Source organism: Salvelinus namaycush, unplaced genomic scaffold (assembly GCF_016432855.1).
Source record: "Salvelinus namaycush isolate Seneca unplaced genomic scaffold, SaNama_1.0 Scaffold520, whole genome shotgun sequence".
NCBI classification, from domain to species: domain Eukaryota; kingdom Metazoa; phylum Chordata; class Actinopteri; order Salmoniformes; family Salmonidae; genus Salvelinus; species Salvelinus namaycush.
Window position 1 is genome coordinate 116,728 of NW_024061221.1, and position 20,064 is coordinate 136,791.

At 44.1% G+C, this 20,064-nt stretch overlaps 1 protein-coding gene across 1 annotated transcript; it reads left to right on the forward strand.

Moving 5' to 3' along the window:
- Window positions 1-1,311: 1,311 nt before the first annotated feature.
- On the forward strand, window positions 1,312-10,160 carry LOC120041740 (TBC1 domain family member 23-like). Its single transcript, XM_038986601.1, has 2 exons — window positions 1,312-1,601; window positions 7,843-10,160. The coding sequence occupies exons 1-2, from the start codon at window positions 1,432-1,434 to the stop codon at window positions 7,925-7,927; spliced, it is 255 nt and encodes an 84-aa protein (XP_038842529.1). The 5' UTR covers window positions 1,312-1,431; the 3' UTR covers window positions 7,928-10,160.
- Window positions 10,161-20,064: the final 9,904 nt, after the last annotated feature.

Genomic DNA, 20,064 nt, shown 5'->3' on the forward strand with positions numbered 1-20,064 from the left:
AGGCGCCGTGTTTGGGTCGCCGGCTGAGGATCAGACACAATTGTTCGGGGGTGGACCAAACAGAGGACCACTCGGAAAGTCGTATCGTTGGTGTAAGTGATTTAAGTACGACAGTTGCTCTACATCCACCAATAGTTGCGCAAGGATGTATGTAATAAGAACGAATATTGCCCTGGGGTAACAATGTGAAGAGAAAAATACATTAAAAACTAAAACACTGCAAGTTTCCGTAAGAACGTTCTGAAGCGTAGCCTTGGCAATTCTCTTGTCGGTGCCCTCTTACCATGTGTGTACACCGCTACATCATTAGAGTGGTTTCCTTAGTTTGACTATTTCTACATTGTGGAATAATAGTGAAGACATTCAAAAACTAGAAATAACACATATGAATCATGTGGTACCAAAAAAGTGTTAAAACAAAGCAAAAATACTATCTCAGATTTGAGATTTTCAAAGTTGCCACACTTGCCTTGATGACCCGATTACGGCACATCTGGTATTCTCTCAACCAGCTTCACCTGGAATACTTGTCACAAAGTCTAAAAGTAGGTACCAGATATTCTGAGCACGTTGGAAAGATAAAAACCCGGGAATTAAGTAGGTGTGTCCAACGTATGATAGTAGAGTATATAGAAAACTATTGCATATCTAATTATTTCCACAATTATTCGAAATAATATGCGTAATAAGTTGGCAGTTCATAGGAAGGATGTTACCTAATAAAAACAAGATTGGCATTACAAATATTACATTATTGTCAAGCAATATATTTTGACAAACAATTTTTGGATTTAATTCTGTATGTCCCTAACATCATTACACTATAGTAACAGAGGGTGACACACACACACACTCCCACCCTGCCCCCCACAAATAACACACAGCAACAGATTTTCAACAGTTGGCCATCCCTGAGGCCAACTCAGAAAAGACTTGAAGTGTGAATGATATAAGTTGTAGCTGTTTGAGACGGCAGAGATTTGATTCACCAATGTCAAGTATAGGTGATGGCGCTAAGATAATGCCACACGTAACGAACACATGAGTCCACGGTTAGGATATCAATGAGGTGATACCTCTAATGTAACACGGTTCCTGTTTCTAATGTAACACGGTTCCTGTTTCTAATGTAACACGGTTCCTGTTTCTATGGTGACACGGTTCCTGTTTCTAATGTAACACGGTTCCTGTTTCTATGGTGACACGGTTCCTGTTTCTATGGTGACACGGTTCCTGTTTCTATGGTGACACGGTTCCTGTTTCTAATGTGACACGGTTCCTGTTTCTAATGTAACACGGTTCCTGTTTCTATGGAGACACGGTTCCTGTTTCTAATGTAACACGGTTCCTGTTTCTAATGTAACACGGTTCCTGTTTCTATGGTGACACGGTTCCTGTTTCTCCAGTCACCTGTTGATCACGGCGACCCACATGTACTGTCTGAGGGAGATCGCGTCCAGGAAGGGTTTCGCCTACATCCAGTCCAGACAGGCCCTCAACAGCGTAGTCAAGATCACCTCCAAGAAAAAACACCCAGAACTCATCACCTTCAAGTTCGGCAACAGCAACACTGCTGGAATAGAGATCTCTGCTGTGGAGAGGTACTGACTGTATGGGTACTGGCTGTCTCTCTGACTACACTAGCTGACTGTATGGGTACTGGCTGTCTCTGACTAGACTAACTGACTGTTTGGGTACTGGCTGTCTCTGTTTACTAGACTACACTAACTGACTATATGGGTACTGGCTGTCTCTCTGACTACACTAGCTGACTGTATGGGTACTGGCTGTCTCTCTGACTACACTAGCTGACTGTATGGGTACTGGCTGTCTCTCTGACTACACTAGCTGACTGTATGGGTACTGGCTGTCTCTCTGACTACACTAACTGAATGTATGGGTACTGGCTGTCTCTCTGACTACACTAACTGACTGTATGGGTACTGGCTGTCTCTCTGACTACACTAACTGAATGTATGGGTACTGGCTGTCTCTCTGACTACACTAACTGACTGTATGGGTACTGGCTGTCTCTGTTTACTAGACTACACTAACTGACTATATGGGTACTGGCTGTCTCAGTTTACTAGACAACACTAACTGACTGTATGGGTACTGGCTGTCTCTGTTTACTAGACTACACTAACTGACTGTATGGGTACTGGCTGTCTCTGTTTACTAGACTACACTAACTGACTGTATGGGTACTGGCTGTCTCTGTTTACTAGACTACACTAACTGACTGTATGGGTACTGGCTGTTTCTGTTTACTGGACTACACTAACTGACTGTATGGGTACTGGCTGTCTCTGTTTACTAGACTACACTAACTGACTGTATGGGTACTGGCTGTCTCTGTTTACTAGACTACACTAACTGACTGTATGGGTACTGGCTGTCTCTGTTTACTAGACTACACTAACTGACTGTATGGGTACTGGCTGTTTCTGTTTACTGGACTACACTAACTGACTGTATGGGTACTGGCTGTCTCTGTTTACTAGACAACACTAACTGACTGTATGGGTACTGGCTGTCTCAGTTTACTAGACAACACTAGCTGACTGTATGGGTACTGGCTGTCTCTCTGACTACACTAACTGACTGTATGGGTACTGGCTGTCTGACTAGACTAACTGACTGTATGGGTACTGGCTGTCTCTGTTTACTAGACAACACTAGCTGACTGTATGGGTACTGGCTGTCTCTCTGACTACACTAACTGACTGTATGGGTACTGGCTGTCTCTGACTAGACTAACTGACTGTATGGGTACTGGCTGTCTCTGACTAGACTAACTGACTGTATGGGTACTGGCTGTCTCTGACTAGACTACACTAACTGACTGTATGGGTACTGGCTGTCTCTGTTTACTAGACAACACTAACTGACTGTATGGGTACTGGCTGTCTCTGACTAGACTACACTAACTGACTGTATGGGTACTGGCTGTCTCTGACTAGACTACACTAACTGACTGTATGGGTACTGGCTGTCTCTGTTTACTAGACAACACTAACTGACTGTATGGGTACTGGCTGTCTCTGTTTACTAGACAACACTAACTGACTGTATGGGTACTGGCTGTCTCTGTTTACTAGACTACACTAACTGACTGTATGGGTACTGGCTGTCTCTGTTTACTAGACTACACTAACTGACTGTATGGGTACTGGCTGTCTCTGTTTACTAGACAACACTAACTGACTGTATGGGTACTGGCTGTCTCTCTGACTACACTAACTGACTGTATGGGTAATGGCTGTCTCTGTTTACTAGACAACACTAACTAACTGTATGGGTACTGGCTGTCTCTGTTTACTAGACTACACTAACTGACTGTATGGGTACTGGCTGTCTCTCTGACTACACTAACTGACTGTATGGGTACTGGCTGTCTCTGTTTACTAGACTACACTAACTGACTGTATGGGTAATGGCTGTCTCTCTGACTACACTAACTGACTGTATGGGTAATGGCTGTCTCTCTGACTACACTAACTGACTGTATGGGTACTGGCTGTTTCTGTTTACTATACAACACTAACTGACTGTATGGGTACTGGCTGTTTCTGTTTACTAGACTACACTAACTGACTGTATGGGTACTGGTTGTCTCTCTGACTACACTAACTGACTGTATGGGTAATGGCTGTCTCTCTGACTAGACTACACTAACTGAATGTATGGGTACTGGCTGTCTCTCTGACTACACTAACTGACTGTATGGGTAATGGCTGTCTCTCTGACTAGACTACACTAACTGAATGTATGGGTACTGGCTGTCTCTCTGACTACACTAACTGACTGTATGGGTAATGGCTGTCTCTCTGACTACACTAACTGAATGTATGGGTACTGGCTGTCTCTCTGACTACACTAACTGACTGTATGGGTACTGGCTGTCTCTGTTTACTAGACTACACTAACTGACTATATGGGTACTGGCTGTCTCAGTTTACTAGACAACACTAACTGACTGTATGGGTACTGGCTGTCTCTGTTTACTAGACTACACTAACTGACTGTATGGGTACTGGCTGTCTCTGTTTACTAGACTACACTAACTGACTGTATGGGTACTGGCTGTCTCTGTTTACTAGACTACACTAACTGACTGTATGGGTACTGGCTGTTTCTGTTTACTGGACTACACTAACTGACTGTATGGGTACTGGCTGTCTCTGTTTACTAGACTACACTAACTGACTGTATGGGTACTGGCTGTCTCTGTTTACTAGACTACACTAACTGACTGTATGGGTACTGGCTGTCTCTGTTTACTAGACTACACTAACTGACTGTATGGGTACTGGCTGTTTCTGTTTACTGGACTACACTAACTGACTGTATGGGTACTGGCTGTCTCTGTTTACTAGACAACACTAACTGACTATGGGTACTGGCTGTCTCAGTTTACTAGACAACACTAGCTGACTGTATGGGTACTGGCTGTCTCTCTGACTACACTAACTGACTGTATGGGTACTGGCTGTCTGACTAGACTAACTGACTGTATGGGTACTGGCTGTCTCTGTTTACTAGACAACACTAGCTGACTGTATGGGTACTGGCTGTCTCTCTGACTACACTAACTGACTGTATGGGTACTGGCTGTCTCTGACTAGACTAACTGACTGTATGGGTACTGGCTGTCTCTGACTAGACTAACTGACTGTATGGGTACTGGCTGTCTCTGACTAGACTACACTAACTGACTGTATGGGTACTGGCTGTCTCTGTTTACTAGACAACACTAACTGACTGTATGGGTACTGGCTGTCTCTGACTAGACTACACTAACTGACTGTATGGGTACTGGCTGTCTCTGACTAGACTACACTAACTGACTGTATGGGTACTGGCTGTCTCTGTTTACTAGACAACACTAACTGACTGTATGGGTACTGGCTGTCTCTGTTTACTAGACAACACTAACTGACTGTATGGGTACTGGCTGTCTCTGTTTACTAGACTACACTAACTGACTGTATGGGTACTGGCTGTCTCTGTTTACTAGACTACACTAACTGACTGTATGGGTACTGGCTGTCTCTGTTTACTAGACAACACTAACTGACTGTATGGGTACTGGCTGTCTCTCTGACTACACTAACTGACTGTATGGGTAATGGCTGTCTCTGTTTACTAGACAACACTAACTAACTGTATGGGTACTGGCTGTCTCTGTTTACTAGACTACACTAACTGACTGTATGGGTACTGGCTGTCTCTCTGACTACACTAACTGACTGTATGGGTACTGGCTGTCTCTGTTTACTAGACTACACTAACTGACTGTATGGGTAATGGCTGTCTCTCTGACTACACTAACTGACTGTATGGGTAATGGCTGTCTCTCTGACTACACTAACTGACTGTATGGGTACTGGCTGTTTCTGTTTACTATACAACACTAACTGACTGTATGGGTACTGGCTGTTTCTGTTTACTAGACTACACTAACTGACTGTATGGGTACTGGTTGTCTCTCTGACTACACTAACTGACTGTATGGGTAATGGCTGTCTCTCTGACTAGACTACACTAACTGACTGTATGGGTACTGGCTGTCTCTGTTTACTAGACTACACTAACTGACTGTATGGGTACTGGCTGTCTCTGTTTACTAGACAACACTAACTGACTGTATGGGTACTGGCTGTCTCTCTGACTACACTAACTGACTGTATGGGTAATGGCTGTCTCTGTTTACTAGACAACACTAACTAACTGTATGGGTACTGGCTGTCTCTGTTTACTAGACTACACTAACTGACTGTATGGGTACTGGCTGTCTCTCTGACTACACTAACTGACTGTATGGGTAATGGCTGTCTCTCTGACTAGACTACACTAACTGAATGTATGGGTACTGGCTGTCTCTCTGACTACACTAACTGACTGTATGGGTAATGGCTGTCTCTGACTACACTAACTGACTGTATGGGTACTGGCTGTCTCTGACTAGACTACACTAACTGACTGTATGGGTACTGGCTGTCTCTCTGACTACACTAACTGACTGTATGGGTAATGGCTGTCTCTGTTTACTAGACTACACTAACTGACTGTATGGGTACTGGCTGTCTGACTAGACTACACTAACTGACTGTATGGGTACTGGCTGTCTCTGACTAGACTACACTAACTGACTGTATGGGTACTGGCTTTCTCTCTGACTAGACTACACTAACTGAATGTATGGGTACTGGCTGTCTCTCTGACTACACTAACTGACTGTATGGGTACTGGCTGTCTCTGACTAGACTACACTAACTGACTGTATGGGTACTGGCTGTCTCTCTGACTAGACTAACTGACTGTATGGGTACTGGCTGTCTGTCTGACTAGACTACACTAACTGACTGTATGGGTACTGGCTGTCTTTCCGACTACACTAACTGACTGTATGGGTACTGGCTGTCTCTCTGACTACACTAACTGACTGTATGGGTACTGGCTGTCTCTCTGACTACACTGACTGTATGGGTACTGGCTGTCTCTGACTAGACTACACTAACTGACTATATGGGTACTGGCTGTCTCTGACTAGACTACACTAACTGACTGTATGGGTACTGGCTGTCTTTCCGACTACACTAACTGACTGTATGGGTACTGGCTGTCTCTCTGACTACACTAACTGACTGTATGGGTACTGGCTGTCTCTGACTAGACTACACTAACTGACTGTATGGGTACTGGCTGTCTCTGACTAGACTACACTAACTGACTGTATGGGTACTGGCTGTCTCTCTGACTACACTAACTGACTGTATGGGTACTGGCTGTCTCTCTGACTACACTAACTGACTGTATGGGTACTGGCTGTCTCTGACTAGACTACACTAACTGACTGTATGGGTACTGGCTGTCTCTGTTTACTAGACTACACTAACTGACTGTATGGGTACTGGCTGTCTCTGTTTACTAGACTACACTAACTGACTGTATGGGTACTGGCTGTCTCTCCGACTAGACTACACTAACTGACTGTATGGGTACTGGCTGTCTCTCTGACTACACTAACTGACTGTATGGGTACTGGCTGTCTCTGACTAGACTACACTAACTGACTGTATGGGTACTGGCTGTCTCTGACTAGACTACACTAACTGACTGTATGGGTACTGGCTGTCTCTCTGACTACACTAACTGACTGTATGGGTACTGGCTGTCTCTCCGACTAGACAACACTAACTGACTGTATGGGTACTGGCTGTCTCTCTGACTACACTAACTGACTGTATGGGTACTGGCTGTCTCTCTGACTACACTAACTGACTGTATGAGTACTGGCTGTCTCTCTGACTACACTAACTGACTGTATGGGTACTGGCTGTCTCTGACTAGACTACACTAACTGACTGTATGGGTACTGGCTGTCTCTGACTAGACTACACTAACTGACTGTATGGGTACTGGCTGTCTCTGACTAGACTACACTAACTGACTGTATGGGTACTGGCTGTCTCTGACTAGACTACACTAACTGACAGCGCAGAGACTGTACCCATACAGTCTGCGCTGTCTGTCTCTGTGCTGTCAGTATACCTGTCTCTATGCTGTCAGTCTGACAGTCTCTATTAGAGGTCGGCCGATTATGATTTTTCAACACCGATACCGATTATTGGATGACCCAAAAAAAAGCCGGGGGCCGATTAATCGGCCGATGTATTTGTAATAATGACAATTACAACAATACTGAATGAACACTTATTTTACCTTAATATAATACATCAATAAAGTCAATTTAGCATCAAATAAATAATGAAACATAACATCAGTATAACAGTCTCTGCGCTGTCAGTCTGACAGTCCCTCTCTCTCTTTCTGCAGGTATCTGATCCCCAACGCCGGTGACGCCACCAAGGCCATTAAACAGCAGATCATGAAGGTTCTGGATGCCCTGGAGAGTTCCTAGAGACAGACGGGGATACATGAGAGACGTCTGTCAGCTGAGGGCCGGGAGGGGAGACGTCTGTCAGCTGAGGGCCGGGAGGGGAGACGTCTGTCAGCTGAGGGCCGGGAGGGGAGACGTCTGTCAGCTGAGGGCCGGGAGAGGAGACGTCTGTCAGCTGAGGGCCGGGAGGGGAGACGTCTGTCAGCTGAGGGCCGGGAGGGGAGACGTCTGTCAGCTGAGGGCCGGGAGGGGAGACGTCTGTCAGCTGAGGGCCGGGAGGGGAGACGTCTGTCAGCTGAGGGCCGGGTGCTCTCTATTGATATCTCTCTCCCTTTCTCTCTGTCCTCCTCCTCTTCCCAGCCAGGACCAGGACAGATCCTGTGTTGACTGACTGTTAACCCCTCCCTGTCTGTCGGGCTGAGGGTGTCGTCTCCCTCCCTGGTTGCTGAGGACCTGAGAGAATGATTGACTGACTGGATGAGTCCCAAACAGCACCCTATTCAATATATAGTCCTATCGGGCTTGGTCGAAAGTAGTGCACTATATAGGGAATAGGGCTCTGGTCTAAAGTAGTGCACTATATAGGGAATAGGGCTCTGGTCTAAAGTAGTGCACTATATAGGGAATAGGGCTCTGGTCTATAGTAGTGCACTATATAGGGAATAGGGTTCCATCTGGGACGCATCCTGTGACTGATGCTCCCTATTCACCACCCTGGTCTCCTCATCCTGTCTGACATACATGGGTTACACCCTCCATTACCCTGGTCTCCTCATCCTGTCTGACATACATGGGTTACACCCTCCATTACCCTGGTCTCCTCATCCTGTCTGACATACATGGGTTACACCCTCCATTACCCTGGTCTCCTCATCCTGTCTGACACCCTCCATTACCCTGGTCTCCTCATCCTGTCTGACACCCTCCATTACCCTGGTCTCCTCATCCTGTCTGACACCCTCCATTACCCTGGTCTCCTCATCCTGTCTGACACCCTCCATTACCCTGGTCTCCTCATCCTGTCTGACACCCTCCATAACCCTGGTCTCCTCATCCTGTCTGACACCCTCCATTACCCTGGTCTCCTCATCCTGTCTGACACCCTCCATTACCCTGGTCTCCTCATCCTGTCTGACACCCTCCATTACCCTGGTCTCCTCATCCTGTCTGACACCCTCCATTACCCTGGTCTCCTCATCCTGTCTGACACCCTCCATTACCCTGGTCTCCTCATCCTGTCTGACACCCTCCATTACCCTGGTCTCCTCATCCTGTCTGACATACATGGGTTACACCCTCCATTACCCTGGTCTCCTCATCCTGTCTGACATGCATGGGTTACACCCTCTATTACCCTGGTCTCCTCATCCTGTCTGACATACATGGGTTACACCCTCCATTACCCTGGTCTCCTCATCCTGTCTGACATACATGGGTTACCCCCTCCATTACCCTGGTCTCCTCATCCTGTCTGACATACATGGGTTACACCCTCCATTATCCTGGTCTCCTCATCCTGTCTGACATACATGGGTTACACCCTCCATTACCCTGGTCTTCTCATCCTGTCTGACAAACATGGGTTACACCCTCCATTACCCTGGTCTCATCCTGTCTGACAAACATGGGTTACCCCCTCCATTACCCTGGTCTCCTCATCCTGTCTGACAAACATGGGTTACACCCTCCATTACCCTGGTCTCCTCATCCTGTCTGACAAACATGGGTTACACCCTCCATTACCCTGGTCTCCTCATCCTGTCTGACAAACATGGGTTACACCCTCCATTACCCTGGTCTTCTCATCCTGTCTGACAAACATGGGTTACACCCTCCATTACCCTGGTCTCATCCTGTCTGACAAACATGGGTTACCCCCTCCATTACCCTGGTCTCCTCATCCTGTCTGACAAACATGGGTTACACCCTCCATTACCCTGGTCTCCTCATCCTGTCTGACAAACATGGGTTACCCCCTCCATTACCCTGGTCTCCTCATCCTGTCTGACAAACATGGGTTACACCCTCCATTACCCTGGTCTCCTCATCCTGTCTGACAAACATGGGTTACACCCTCCATTACCCTGGTCTCCTCATCCTGTCTGACAAACATGGGTTACACCCTCCATTACCCTGGTCTCCTCATCCTGTCTGACAAACAGTGCATTCGGAAACTATTCAGACCCCTTGACGTTTTCCATATTTTGTTAAGTTACAGAATTACTCTAAAATGTATTATTTTTTCCCCTCATCAATCTGCACATAATACCCCATAATAACAAAGCAAAAACAGGTTTTAATAAATGTTAGCACATTTATTTAAAAAATATATAAAAAACTGAAATCACATTTACATATGTATTCAGACCCTTTACTCAGTACTTTGTGGAAGCACCTTTGGCAGTGATTACAGCCTCAAGTCTTCCTGGGTATGACGCTACAAGGTTGGCACACCTGTATTTGGGGAGTTTCTCCCATTCTTCTCTGCAGATCCTCTCAAGTTCTGTCAGGTTGGATGGGGAGCGTTGCTACACAGCTATTTTCAGGTCTCCAGAGATGTTTGATCAGGTTCAAGTCCGTGCTCTGGCTGGGACAAGAGACTTGTCCCGAAGCCACTCCTGTGTTGTCTTGGCTGTGTGCTTAGGGTCGTTGTCCTGTTGGAAGGTGAACCTTCGCCCCAGTCTGAGGTCCTGAGCGCTCTGGAGCAGGTTTTCATCAAGGATCTCTCTGTACTTTTCTCCGTTCATCTATCCCTTGATCCTGACTAGTCTCCCAGTCCCTGCCGCTGAAAAACATCCCCACAGCATGATGCTGTCACCACCATGCTTCACCGTAGGGATGGTGCCAGGTTTCCTCCAGACGAGACGCTTGGAATTCAGGCCAAAGAGTTCAATCTTTGTTTAATCAGAACCAGAGAATCTTGTTTCTCATGGTCTGATAGTCTTTAGGTGCCTTTTGGCAAACTCCAAGCGATCTGTCATGTGCCTTTTACTGAGGCGTGGCTTCCGTCTGGCCACTCTACCATAAAGGCCTGATTGGCAGAATGCTGCAGAGATTGTTTTCCTTCTGGAAGGTTCTCCCATCTCCACAGAGGAACTCAGGAGCTCTTGGGTTCTTGGTCACCTCCCTGACAAAGGTCCTTCTCCCCAGATTGCTTAGTTTGGCTGGGCGGCCAGCTGTAGGTAAAGTCTCGGGGGTTCCAAACTTCTTCCATTTAAGAATGATGGAGGCCACTGTGTTCTTGTGGACCTTCAATGCTGCAGAAATGTTTTGGTACCCTTCCCCAGATCTGTGCCTCGACACAATCCTGTCTCGGAGCTCTACGGACAATTCCTTCGACCTCATGGCTTGGTTTTCACTCTGACATGCACTGTCAATTGTGGGACCTTTATATAAACAGGTGTGTGCCTTTCCAAATCATGTCCAATCAATTGAATTTACCACAGGTGGACTCTAACCAAGTTATAGAAACATCAAGGATGATCAATGGAAACAGGATGCACCTGAGCTCAGTTTAGTGTCACATAGCAAAGGGTCTGAATAATTATGTAAATAAGGTATTTCTGTTTTTATTTTGAATACATTTGCAACAATTTCTAAAAACCTGTTTTAGGGTTGTCATTCTGGGGTATTGTGGGTAGATTGCTGAGGAAGAAAATGTATTTCTTCCATGTTTTTGAATAAGGCTTGAACGTAACAAAATGTGGAGAAGGTCAAAGGGTCTGAATTATTTCCGAATGCACTGTACATGGGTTATGTTGGATTCATTTTTATTTGTTTTGAAAAGATACATGATTTGCTTTTTGGAGTTTTTGAGTCTTACTTTCGGTGTTGTACACCAGCTTCAAACAGCTGAACTTATAATATGTTTGGTTATGGAAAATATATATTTCACAGCTGTTTAGATGGTACAATGATTCTCTGCACAATTACTGCTTGTTTTGTCACAAAACTAAAACTATTAGAATTTTAGGAACCGGGAAATGGCGCAGCAATTTCTGAGTATTGTACCTTTTAAATTAGACTGTTGGTTTTTCAATGGCGAAATACATAAGGCAATATAATGAGAGATTTACTGGCTGTGGAGACAGCTCCATCCAAGTCAGACAGCACAAGCCATTTCAATGTTGTTTATATATATATAACACATACATACTTCACAAGTATTGTTGTTCAGAGTAAGAGCCCTCAAGTCTTAAATGAGCCCATTCATTGACCAGGGACCAGTGGCATTTAGTCAAATGATGTCATTCATTAACCCTTAATTTAAGCAATGATCATTCAATTTTTTTTCCGTTTTTTTTAAAGTCATATACTGCAATCAGAAATGTACATCCTCTCTATATGACAGAGTGGAACTATACATACAGGTACAGTCACCAACTCTATAACTGTCCTCTAGATACCTGTCCACTAGTTACACTATATATATACAAAAGTATGTGGACATTCTTGTAATTAGTGGATTCACCTATTTCAGCCACACCCAGTGGTAACCGGTGTATAAAATCGAGCACACAGCCATGCAATCTCCATAGACAAACATTGGCAGGAGAATGGCCTTACTGAAGAGCTCAGTGACTTTCAACGTGGCACCGTCATAGGATGCTACCTTTCCATCAAGTAGCGTGTAACAATAGTCTGTCCTCGGTTGCAACACTCACTACCGAGTTCCAATCTGCCTCTGGAAGCAACTTCAGCACAAGAACTGGTCGTCAGGAGCTTCATGAAATGGGTTTCCATGGCTGAGCAGCCGCACACAAGCCTAAGATCACCATGCGTAACGCCAAGCGTTGGCTGGAGTGGTGTAAAGCTCGCCGCAATTGGACTCTATAGCAGTGGAAACGCATTCTCTGGAGTGATGAATCACGCTTCACCATCTGGCAGTCTGACAGACGAATCTGGGTTTGGCGGATGCCAGGAGAACGCTACTTGCCCCAATGCATAGTGCCAACTGTAAAGTTTGGTGGAGGAGGAATACTGGTCTGGGGCTGTTTTTCATGGTTCGGGCCCCTTAGTTCCAGTGAAGGAAAATCATAACACTACAGCATACAATGACATTCTAGACAATTCTGTGCTTCCAACTTTGTAGCAACAGTTTGGGGAAGGCCCTTTCCTGTTTCAGCATGACAATTCCCCCGTGCACAAAGCGAGGTCCATACAGAAATGGTTTGTCGAGATTGGCGTGGAAGAACTTGACTGGCCTGCACAGAGCCTTGACCTCAACCCCATCGAACACCTTTGGGATGAATTGGAACACCAACTGCGAGCCAGGCCTAATCGCCCAACATCAGTGCCCGACATCACTAATGCGCTCGTGGCTGAATGGAAGCAAGTCCCCGCAGCAATGTTCCAACATCTAGTGGAAAGCCTTCACAGAAGAGTGGAGGCTGTTATAGCAGCAAAGTGGAGGACCAACTCCATTTAGTGCCCATGATTTTGGAATGAGAAGATCGTGGCGCGGGTGTCCACATACTATTAGAAGATTGTGGCGCGGGTGTCCACATACTATTAGAAGATCGTGGCGCGGGTGTCCACATACTATTAGAAGATCGTGGCGCGGGTGTCCACATACTATTAGAAGATCGTGGCGCGGGTGTCCACATACTATTGGCCATGTTGTGTATCTACCTGGCAGTCTGGTAGCCCCTTTTTACTGAATGATCTTCTGTGATGTCATCTGACAACTGTTTGTAGATACTTTGTCTTTGAGAAAGTTGTATTTTTTCAGCACACAGCCTTAAATAGTCATTAGGATGTTTATCAATATTTAATGTATACTGAACAAAAATATTATTGCAACATGAAACAATCTCAACGATTTTACTGAGTTACAGTTCATATAAGGAAATCAGTCAATTTAAATAAATTAGGCCCTAATCTATGGATTTCACATGACTGGGCAGGGGTGCAGCCATGGGTGGTCCTGGGAGGGCACAGCCAATTAGAATTTCCTCACTCAAGGGTATTATTACAGACATAAATACTCCTCAGTTTCATCAGCTGTCCGGGTGGCTGGTCTCAGACGATCCCGCAGGTGAAGAGGCCGGATGTGGAGGTCCTGGGTTGGCGTGGTTACGCGTGTTCTGCGGTTGTTGGACGTACTGCCAAATTCTCTAAAACGACGTTGGAGGCGGCTTATGGTTGAGAAATTAACATTAAATGATCTGGCAACAGCTCTGGTGGACATTCCTGCAGTCAGCATGTGAATTGCAAGCTCCCTCAACTTGAGACATCTGTGGCATTGTGTTGTGACACAACTGCACATTTTTATAGTGGCCTTTTATTGTCCCCAGCACAAGGTGCACTTGTGTAATGATCCTGCTGTTTTATCAGCTTCTTGCCACACCTGTCAGGTGGATGGATTATCTTGACAAAGGAGAAATGCTCACTAACAGGCATGTAAACAAATGTGTACACAACATTTGAGAGAAATAAGGGTTTAGTGCGTATGGAACATTTCTGGGATCTTTTATTTCAGCTCATTAAACATGGGAACAACACTTTACATGTTGCGTTTATATTTGTGTTCAGTATATAAACGTACTCCTCCATATCAATGGGTTCCCGGTCACAGATTAAACCTGATCTGGAATAAAAGCATATTTCAATTTAGATTCTCCATTGAAATGGATTCTCCATTGAAATAGATTCTCCATTGTGAATGATTTATAGTTCTGGACTAGGCTTTATTTATGTCTGAACCTGCCCGTGTTATATCCAGAAGGTTAGGACAGGGTGATGTTTAACCTGTTGAAAGACTTATCTGTTTCAGACCAGCCTCCACTAAGAGTCTCCTGTTTCTTTATAAATGTTTTACAGTTTAGTAAAGTGTTTCTGAAAGACACTGTCTGTCCTCTGCTTTTATGTTCATCCTGTCCAACACTAGACTCGTCTCTTGTGTAAGGGAAGCTATATAATATGCATTAGTGTGGGGGGGGGTGTGGATTCACTAGGAACCAAAAGAACCAAACACCACAAATGGTGAGGGCCCTAACTGAATTGTCAAATAAGAAACTTGTATTTGTTGCAAAATGTTTTCCATTGCAAAACGTTTTTGCTACAGTGTGCACAAATTAATACACCCCTGGTTTGGTTCATAATTCTGGCAGGTATTCTGAGATGGGATATTTTCATGATTGAATCTTCAGGATCATTAACATCAGTAACATTAAAATTTGAAACTGAACTAACCCTGGATAACTGGTCTTTCATTTAGCTGTACTCCATACATCTTTTTAGCTTCTGCTAAATGTAGTGTTTATAATAAACCTGCGTCCCAAATGACACCCCGTTACCATTTATAATGCACTACTTTTGAACAGGGACCATCGCCGATATTGTTTTGATAGGTTATCATATAATCCTCATACGTTATGGGTGAAGCAGGTTAAGGTTGATGCTACAGGAAGATGCAGCAAAGATTTTCAATTAGCCTTTTCCAAAATAGTCTTGCTTTTTAAAAATCCTTGTACATTTTCTTCTGTTAATTAATTGCACCTTAGTACAGGTATACTGTTGTTTTATGTAACCATTTGTTTCAATACATTTGTAAAATGAAGTGAACTTCAACTGTGATTTTCATTGCCAAATATTATAATCTAGATTATACAATCAGTTACTGTTCTCACAAATGTTGGGGGGAGGAATAAAAACACCACGTGTGTGTAAATCTAAAATATGTATTTTAAAGCCTGGTGCCTAGCCTAGGGAACTACAACTCCCAAGGACCGACAGTGACCCTGAGAACACGTCCATGGTGGATTTCAAATTAAAATATGACTGAAACCCTTTACAGCTAGTTATTAGTATAATGATATAATTACTTGTAAATGAAACAAAATGTTTTACATGCCAGCTTTTACGTCGATTGTCATTGCGTCCTGGAATGTATGGAACCGGCTATTCACTCGGCGACCGGCTCGTACATAAATATCCTCCATTCAAAGAGAGATACCTAGTCAGCTGTACAACTGAATGCATTCAACTGAAATGTGTCTTCCGCATTTAACCCAACCCCTCTGAGTCAGAGAGGTGTGGGGGGCTGCCTTACTCGACGTCCGGGGAACAGCGGGTTAACTGCCTTGTTCAGGGGCAGAACGACACAGTTTTACCTTGTCAGCTCGGGGATTCGATCCTGCAACCTTTCGGTTACTAGTCCAACGCTCCTACCCGCCAGCCTACCTGCCGCCTCAAGCTGCAAGGACGTCGATTACTTCCTCCCTAACTAGGTTTAATGCCGCTAAAAAGTACTGTCTTAATAAAACAAACATTTCCACCACTACGCTAGAGGGGCTAATGCTACTTCCTGATGTTGCACACGGCGTTCAGACAGGGGCAAAAAAACGCATTGCTGCAACCTGATTGTCTGAACAGTGTATTTTATTAACCTACTCATGTCCATAAGGGTATTTCTATAGATTTTTAAGGTTCGTATGAATGTCCTGCTTAATATGTTTCTGTCATCATCACAAATCAACTGCATTATTCTTCAAGTGCACTTCAAACGGCACCCGAGTGGCGCACTGGTCTAAGGCACTGCATCGCAGTGTTGCGGCTATACACAGCATGGGGTTCGATCCCAGGCTGTGTCACAACCGTCCGTGACCGGGAGTCCCATAGGGCAGCGCACAATTGGTCATCCGGGTTAGAGGAGGTTTTGGCCGGTGGGGGTTTGGCTCATCGTGCTCTAGGGACTCCTTGTGGCGGCCGGGCACTTGCAGGCTGACTTCGATCATCAGTTGAATCAGTCCTCCCAACACAGCTGGCTTCCGGGTTAAGCGAGCGGGTCATGTTTTGGAGGAAATATGACTCGACCTTCGCCTTTCCCGAGCCGGTTGGGGAGATGCAGCGATGAGACAAGATCGTAATCATGAAATTGGGGAGAAAAAGGGGGTAAAAAAAAAAAAAACTTCAACCAGTAAAAGGGCTCTTTGGCCTATATCAATGAGCGTTAGCATTCTAGCTAACAACTGCTGCATCCAAAATAGTTATTTTGCAAAGATCACAACCAAATCTTAGCAACTGTTCAAGCAAGAATCAAAATATCATTGTAAGCGAAACCAAAAAAAGTTATTTGTTATATTGCATCCAATAGAGTGCGTTCGGAAAGTATTCAGACCCTTTGACTTTTTACATTTTGTTATTCTAAAATAGATTAAAATCTTTTTTCTTCTTCAGTCTACACACAACACCCCACGATGACAAAGCAAAACAGGTTTTTAGAAACTTTAGCAAATTTATACAAATGTCATATTTCAGTTGTTTATTTTATATAAATTTGCTAAAATTTATAAATACCTGTTTTTCCTTTGTCATTATGGAGTGTTGTGTGTAGATTGATGAGGGGGGGGAATTGAATCAATTTTAGAATAAGGCTGTAACGTAACAAAATGTGAAAAAGTCAATGGGTCTGAATACTTTCTGAATGCTCTGTATAGCGGATACAACCATCCCAGCTCTGCAGATTTTGCTACGAAGAGACAGAATTATTAGATCACTTGTTTTTGTACTGTTCATATGTAGCTTGTATTTGGTCGCAGGTCCAGGAATGGCTGAAGAAGTGCAACATTTACCTGGAGCTAACCCTGCAGATAGCACTACTGGGTGATCTGAAAAGTCAGTCAATCGATCAATAATATAATACTTTTAGCAACAAGATAACTAATGTAAAAATATGCTGTGTCCGTAAAATGAATATAGGTTCAGAACTTTAGTGAAACAGCACAGTGCCGAATACAACAGGTGTAGTAGACCTCACAGTGAAATGCTGAATACAACAGGTGTAGTAGACCTCACAGTGAAATGCTGAATACAACAGGTGTAGTAGACCTTACAGTGAAATACTGAATACAACAGGTGTAGTAGACCTTAGAGTGAAATGCTGAATACAACAGGTGTAGTAGACCTCACAGTGAAATGCTGAATACAACAGGTATAGTAGACCTTACAGTGAAATGCTGAATACAACAGGTGTAGTAGACCTTACAGTGAAATGCTGAATACAACAGGTGTAGACCTCACAGTGAAATGCTGACGTACGAGCCCCTAACCAACAGTGCATTTAAAGAAAAATACAGTTAAGAATATAAGTAACAAGTAATTAAAGACCAGCAGTAAAAAAATAACAATATATACAGGGGGGTACCGGTACAGAGTCAATATTCGGGGGCACCGGTTAGTTGAGGTAATATGTACATGAAGGTAGAGTTAATGATTATGAGTGATTATGTATAGATGACAACAGAGAGTGGAAGTGGTGTGGGGGGGTATAGAGGTCCTGGATGGCAGGAAGCTTGGCTCCAGTAATGTACTGGGCTGTACACACTACCCTCTGTAGTGCCTTGCGGTCAGAGGCCAAGCAGTTGCCATACCAGGCAGTGATGCAACCAGTCAGGATGCTCTCGATGGTGCAGCTGTAGAACCTTTTGAGGATCTCAGGACCCATGCCAAATCTTTTCAGTCTCCTGAGGGGGAATAGGTTTTGTCGTGCCCTCTTCATGACTGTCCTGGTGTGTTTGGACCATGATAGTTTGTTGGTGATGTGGACGCCAAGGAACTTGAAGCTCTCAACCTGCTCCACTACAGCCCCGTCGATGAGAATGGGGGCGTGTTCGGTCCTCTTTTTCCTGCAGTCCACAATCATCTCCTTTGTCTTGATCACGCTGAGGGAGAGGTTGTTGTCCTGGCACCACACTGCCAGGTCTCTGACCTCCTCCCTGTAGGCAGTCCTCCTCCTATCATATATTAAGCATTTATCAGTTTAATTAGACGTTGAACTTGAACCCTGTAAGAATCCTGAATAATGGGACAGTTGTTTTGTATAGAAATGCAGTGTAACTTTCTTTTGTTTTAACATTGTGTGTCTCCTTATGTAACGGGGTGAAACAGCTTTCATGGGCACACAAATCCAAAATAATACAATTGCAAAATCGAATGTTTCTAACCAAAAGAGTAACTTTACCTTGATACTTAAAACCTAAATCGATACTGCCATTAACGTGGTTCTTCAATATTTGTGCATAATACTTGTTGGATGTGCATTTGGCATCCAGCTGTTTAATTATGCCTTGTTATTTTCACACATCATCTGATCCAGGAAGACATTTTCAGAATGACAGTCAAGTCATTTGGAACAGCTTCCAGGTCACCTACAGCACCCGATGTCACAGGAAGGCCAAAAAGATCATCAAGGACAACAACCACCCGAGCCACTGCCTGTTCACCCCGCTATCATCCAGAAGGTGAGGTCAGTACAGGTGCATCAAAGCTGGGACAGAGAGACTGAAAAACAGCTTCTATCCCAAGGCCATCAGACTGTTAAATAGCCATCACTATCATTAATAAATGGATCACTAGTCACTTTAATAATGTTTACATATCTTGCATTACTCATCTCATATGTATATACTGTATTTTATACCATCTATTGCATCTTGCCTATGCTGCTCTCTGTCATTGCTCATCTATATATGTATATGTACACTACTGTTCAACACTTTGGGGTCACTTAGAAATGTCCTTGTTTTTGAAAGAAAAGCTAATTTTTTGCCTATTAAAATAACATCAAATTGATCAGAAATACAGTGAAGACATTGTTAATGTTGTAAATGACTATTGTAGCTGATTTTTAATGGAATATCTACATAGGAGTACAGAGGCCCATTATCAGAAACCATCACTCCTGTGTTCCAATGGCACGTTGTGTTAGCTAATCCAAGTTTATCATTTTAAAAGGCTAATTGATCATTAGAAAACCCTTTTGTAATTACGTTAGCACAGCTGAAAACTGTTTTCCTGATTAAAGAAGCAATAAAACTGGCCTTTAGACTAGTTGAGTATCTGGAGCATCAGCATTTGTGGGTTCGATTACAGGCTCAAAATGGCCAGAAACAAATAATTTTCTTCTGAAACTCGTCAGTCTATTCTTGTTCTGAGAAATTAATGCTACTCCATGCGAGAAATTGCCAAGAACCTGAAATCTCGTACAACGCTGTGTACTACTCCCTTCACAGAACAGAGCAAACTGGCTCTAACCGGAATAGAAAGAGGAGTGGGAGGCCCCGGTGCACAACTGAGCAAGAGGACAAGTACATTAGTGTCTAGTTTGAGAAACAGACGCCTCACAAGTCCTCAACTGACAGCTTCATTAAATAGTA

Excerpts from the sequence above, each read along its gene's own strand:
- LOC120041740 (XM_038986601.1), top strand. The coding sequence starts at position 1,432 with ATGTACTGTCTGAGGGAGATCGCGTCCAGGAAGGGTTTCGCCTACATC. Across the intron at positions 1,602-7,842 it reads GAGATCTCTGCTGTGGAGAG|GTATCTGATCCCCAACGCCG; the intron begins GTACTGACTGTA and ends CTCTTTCTGCAG.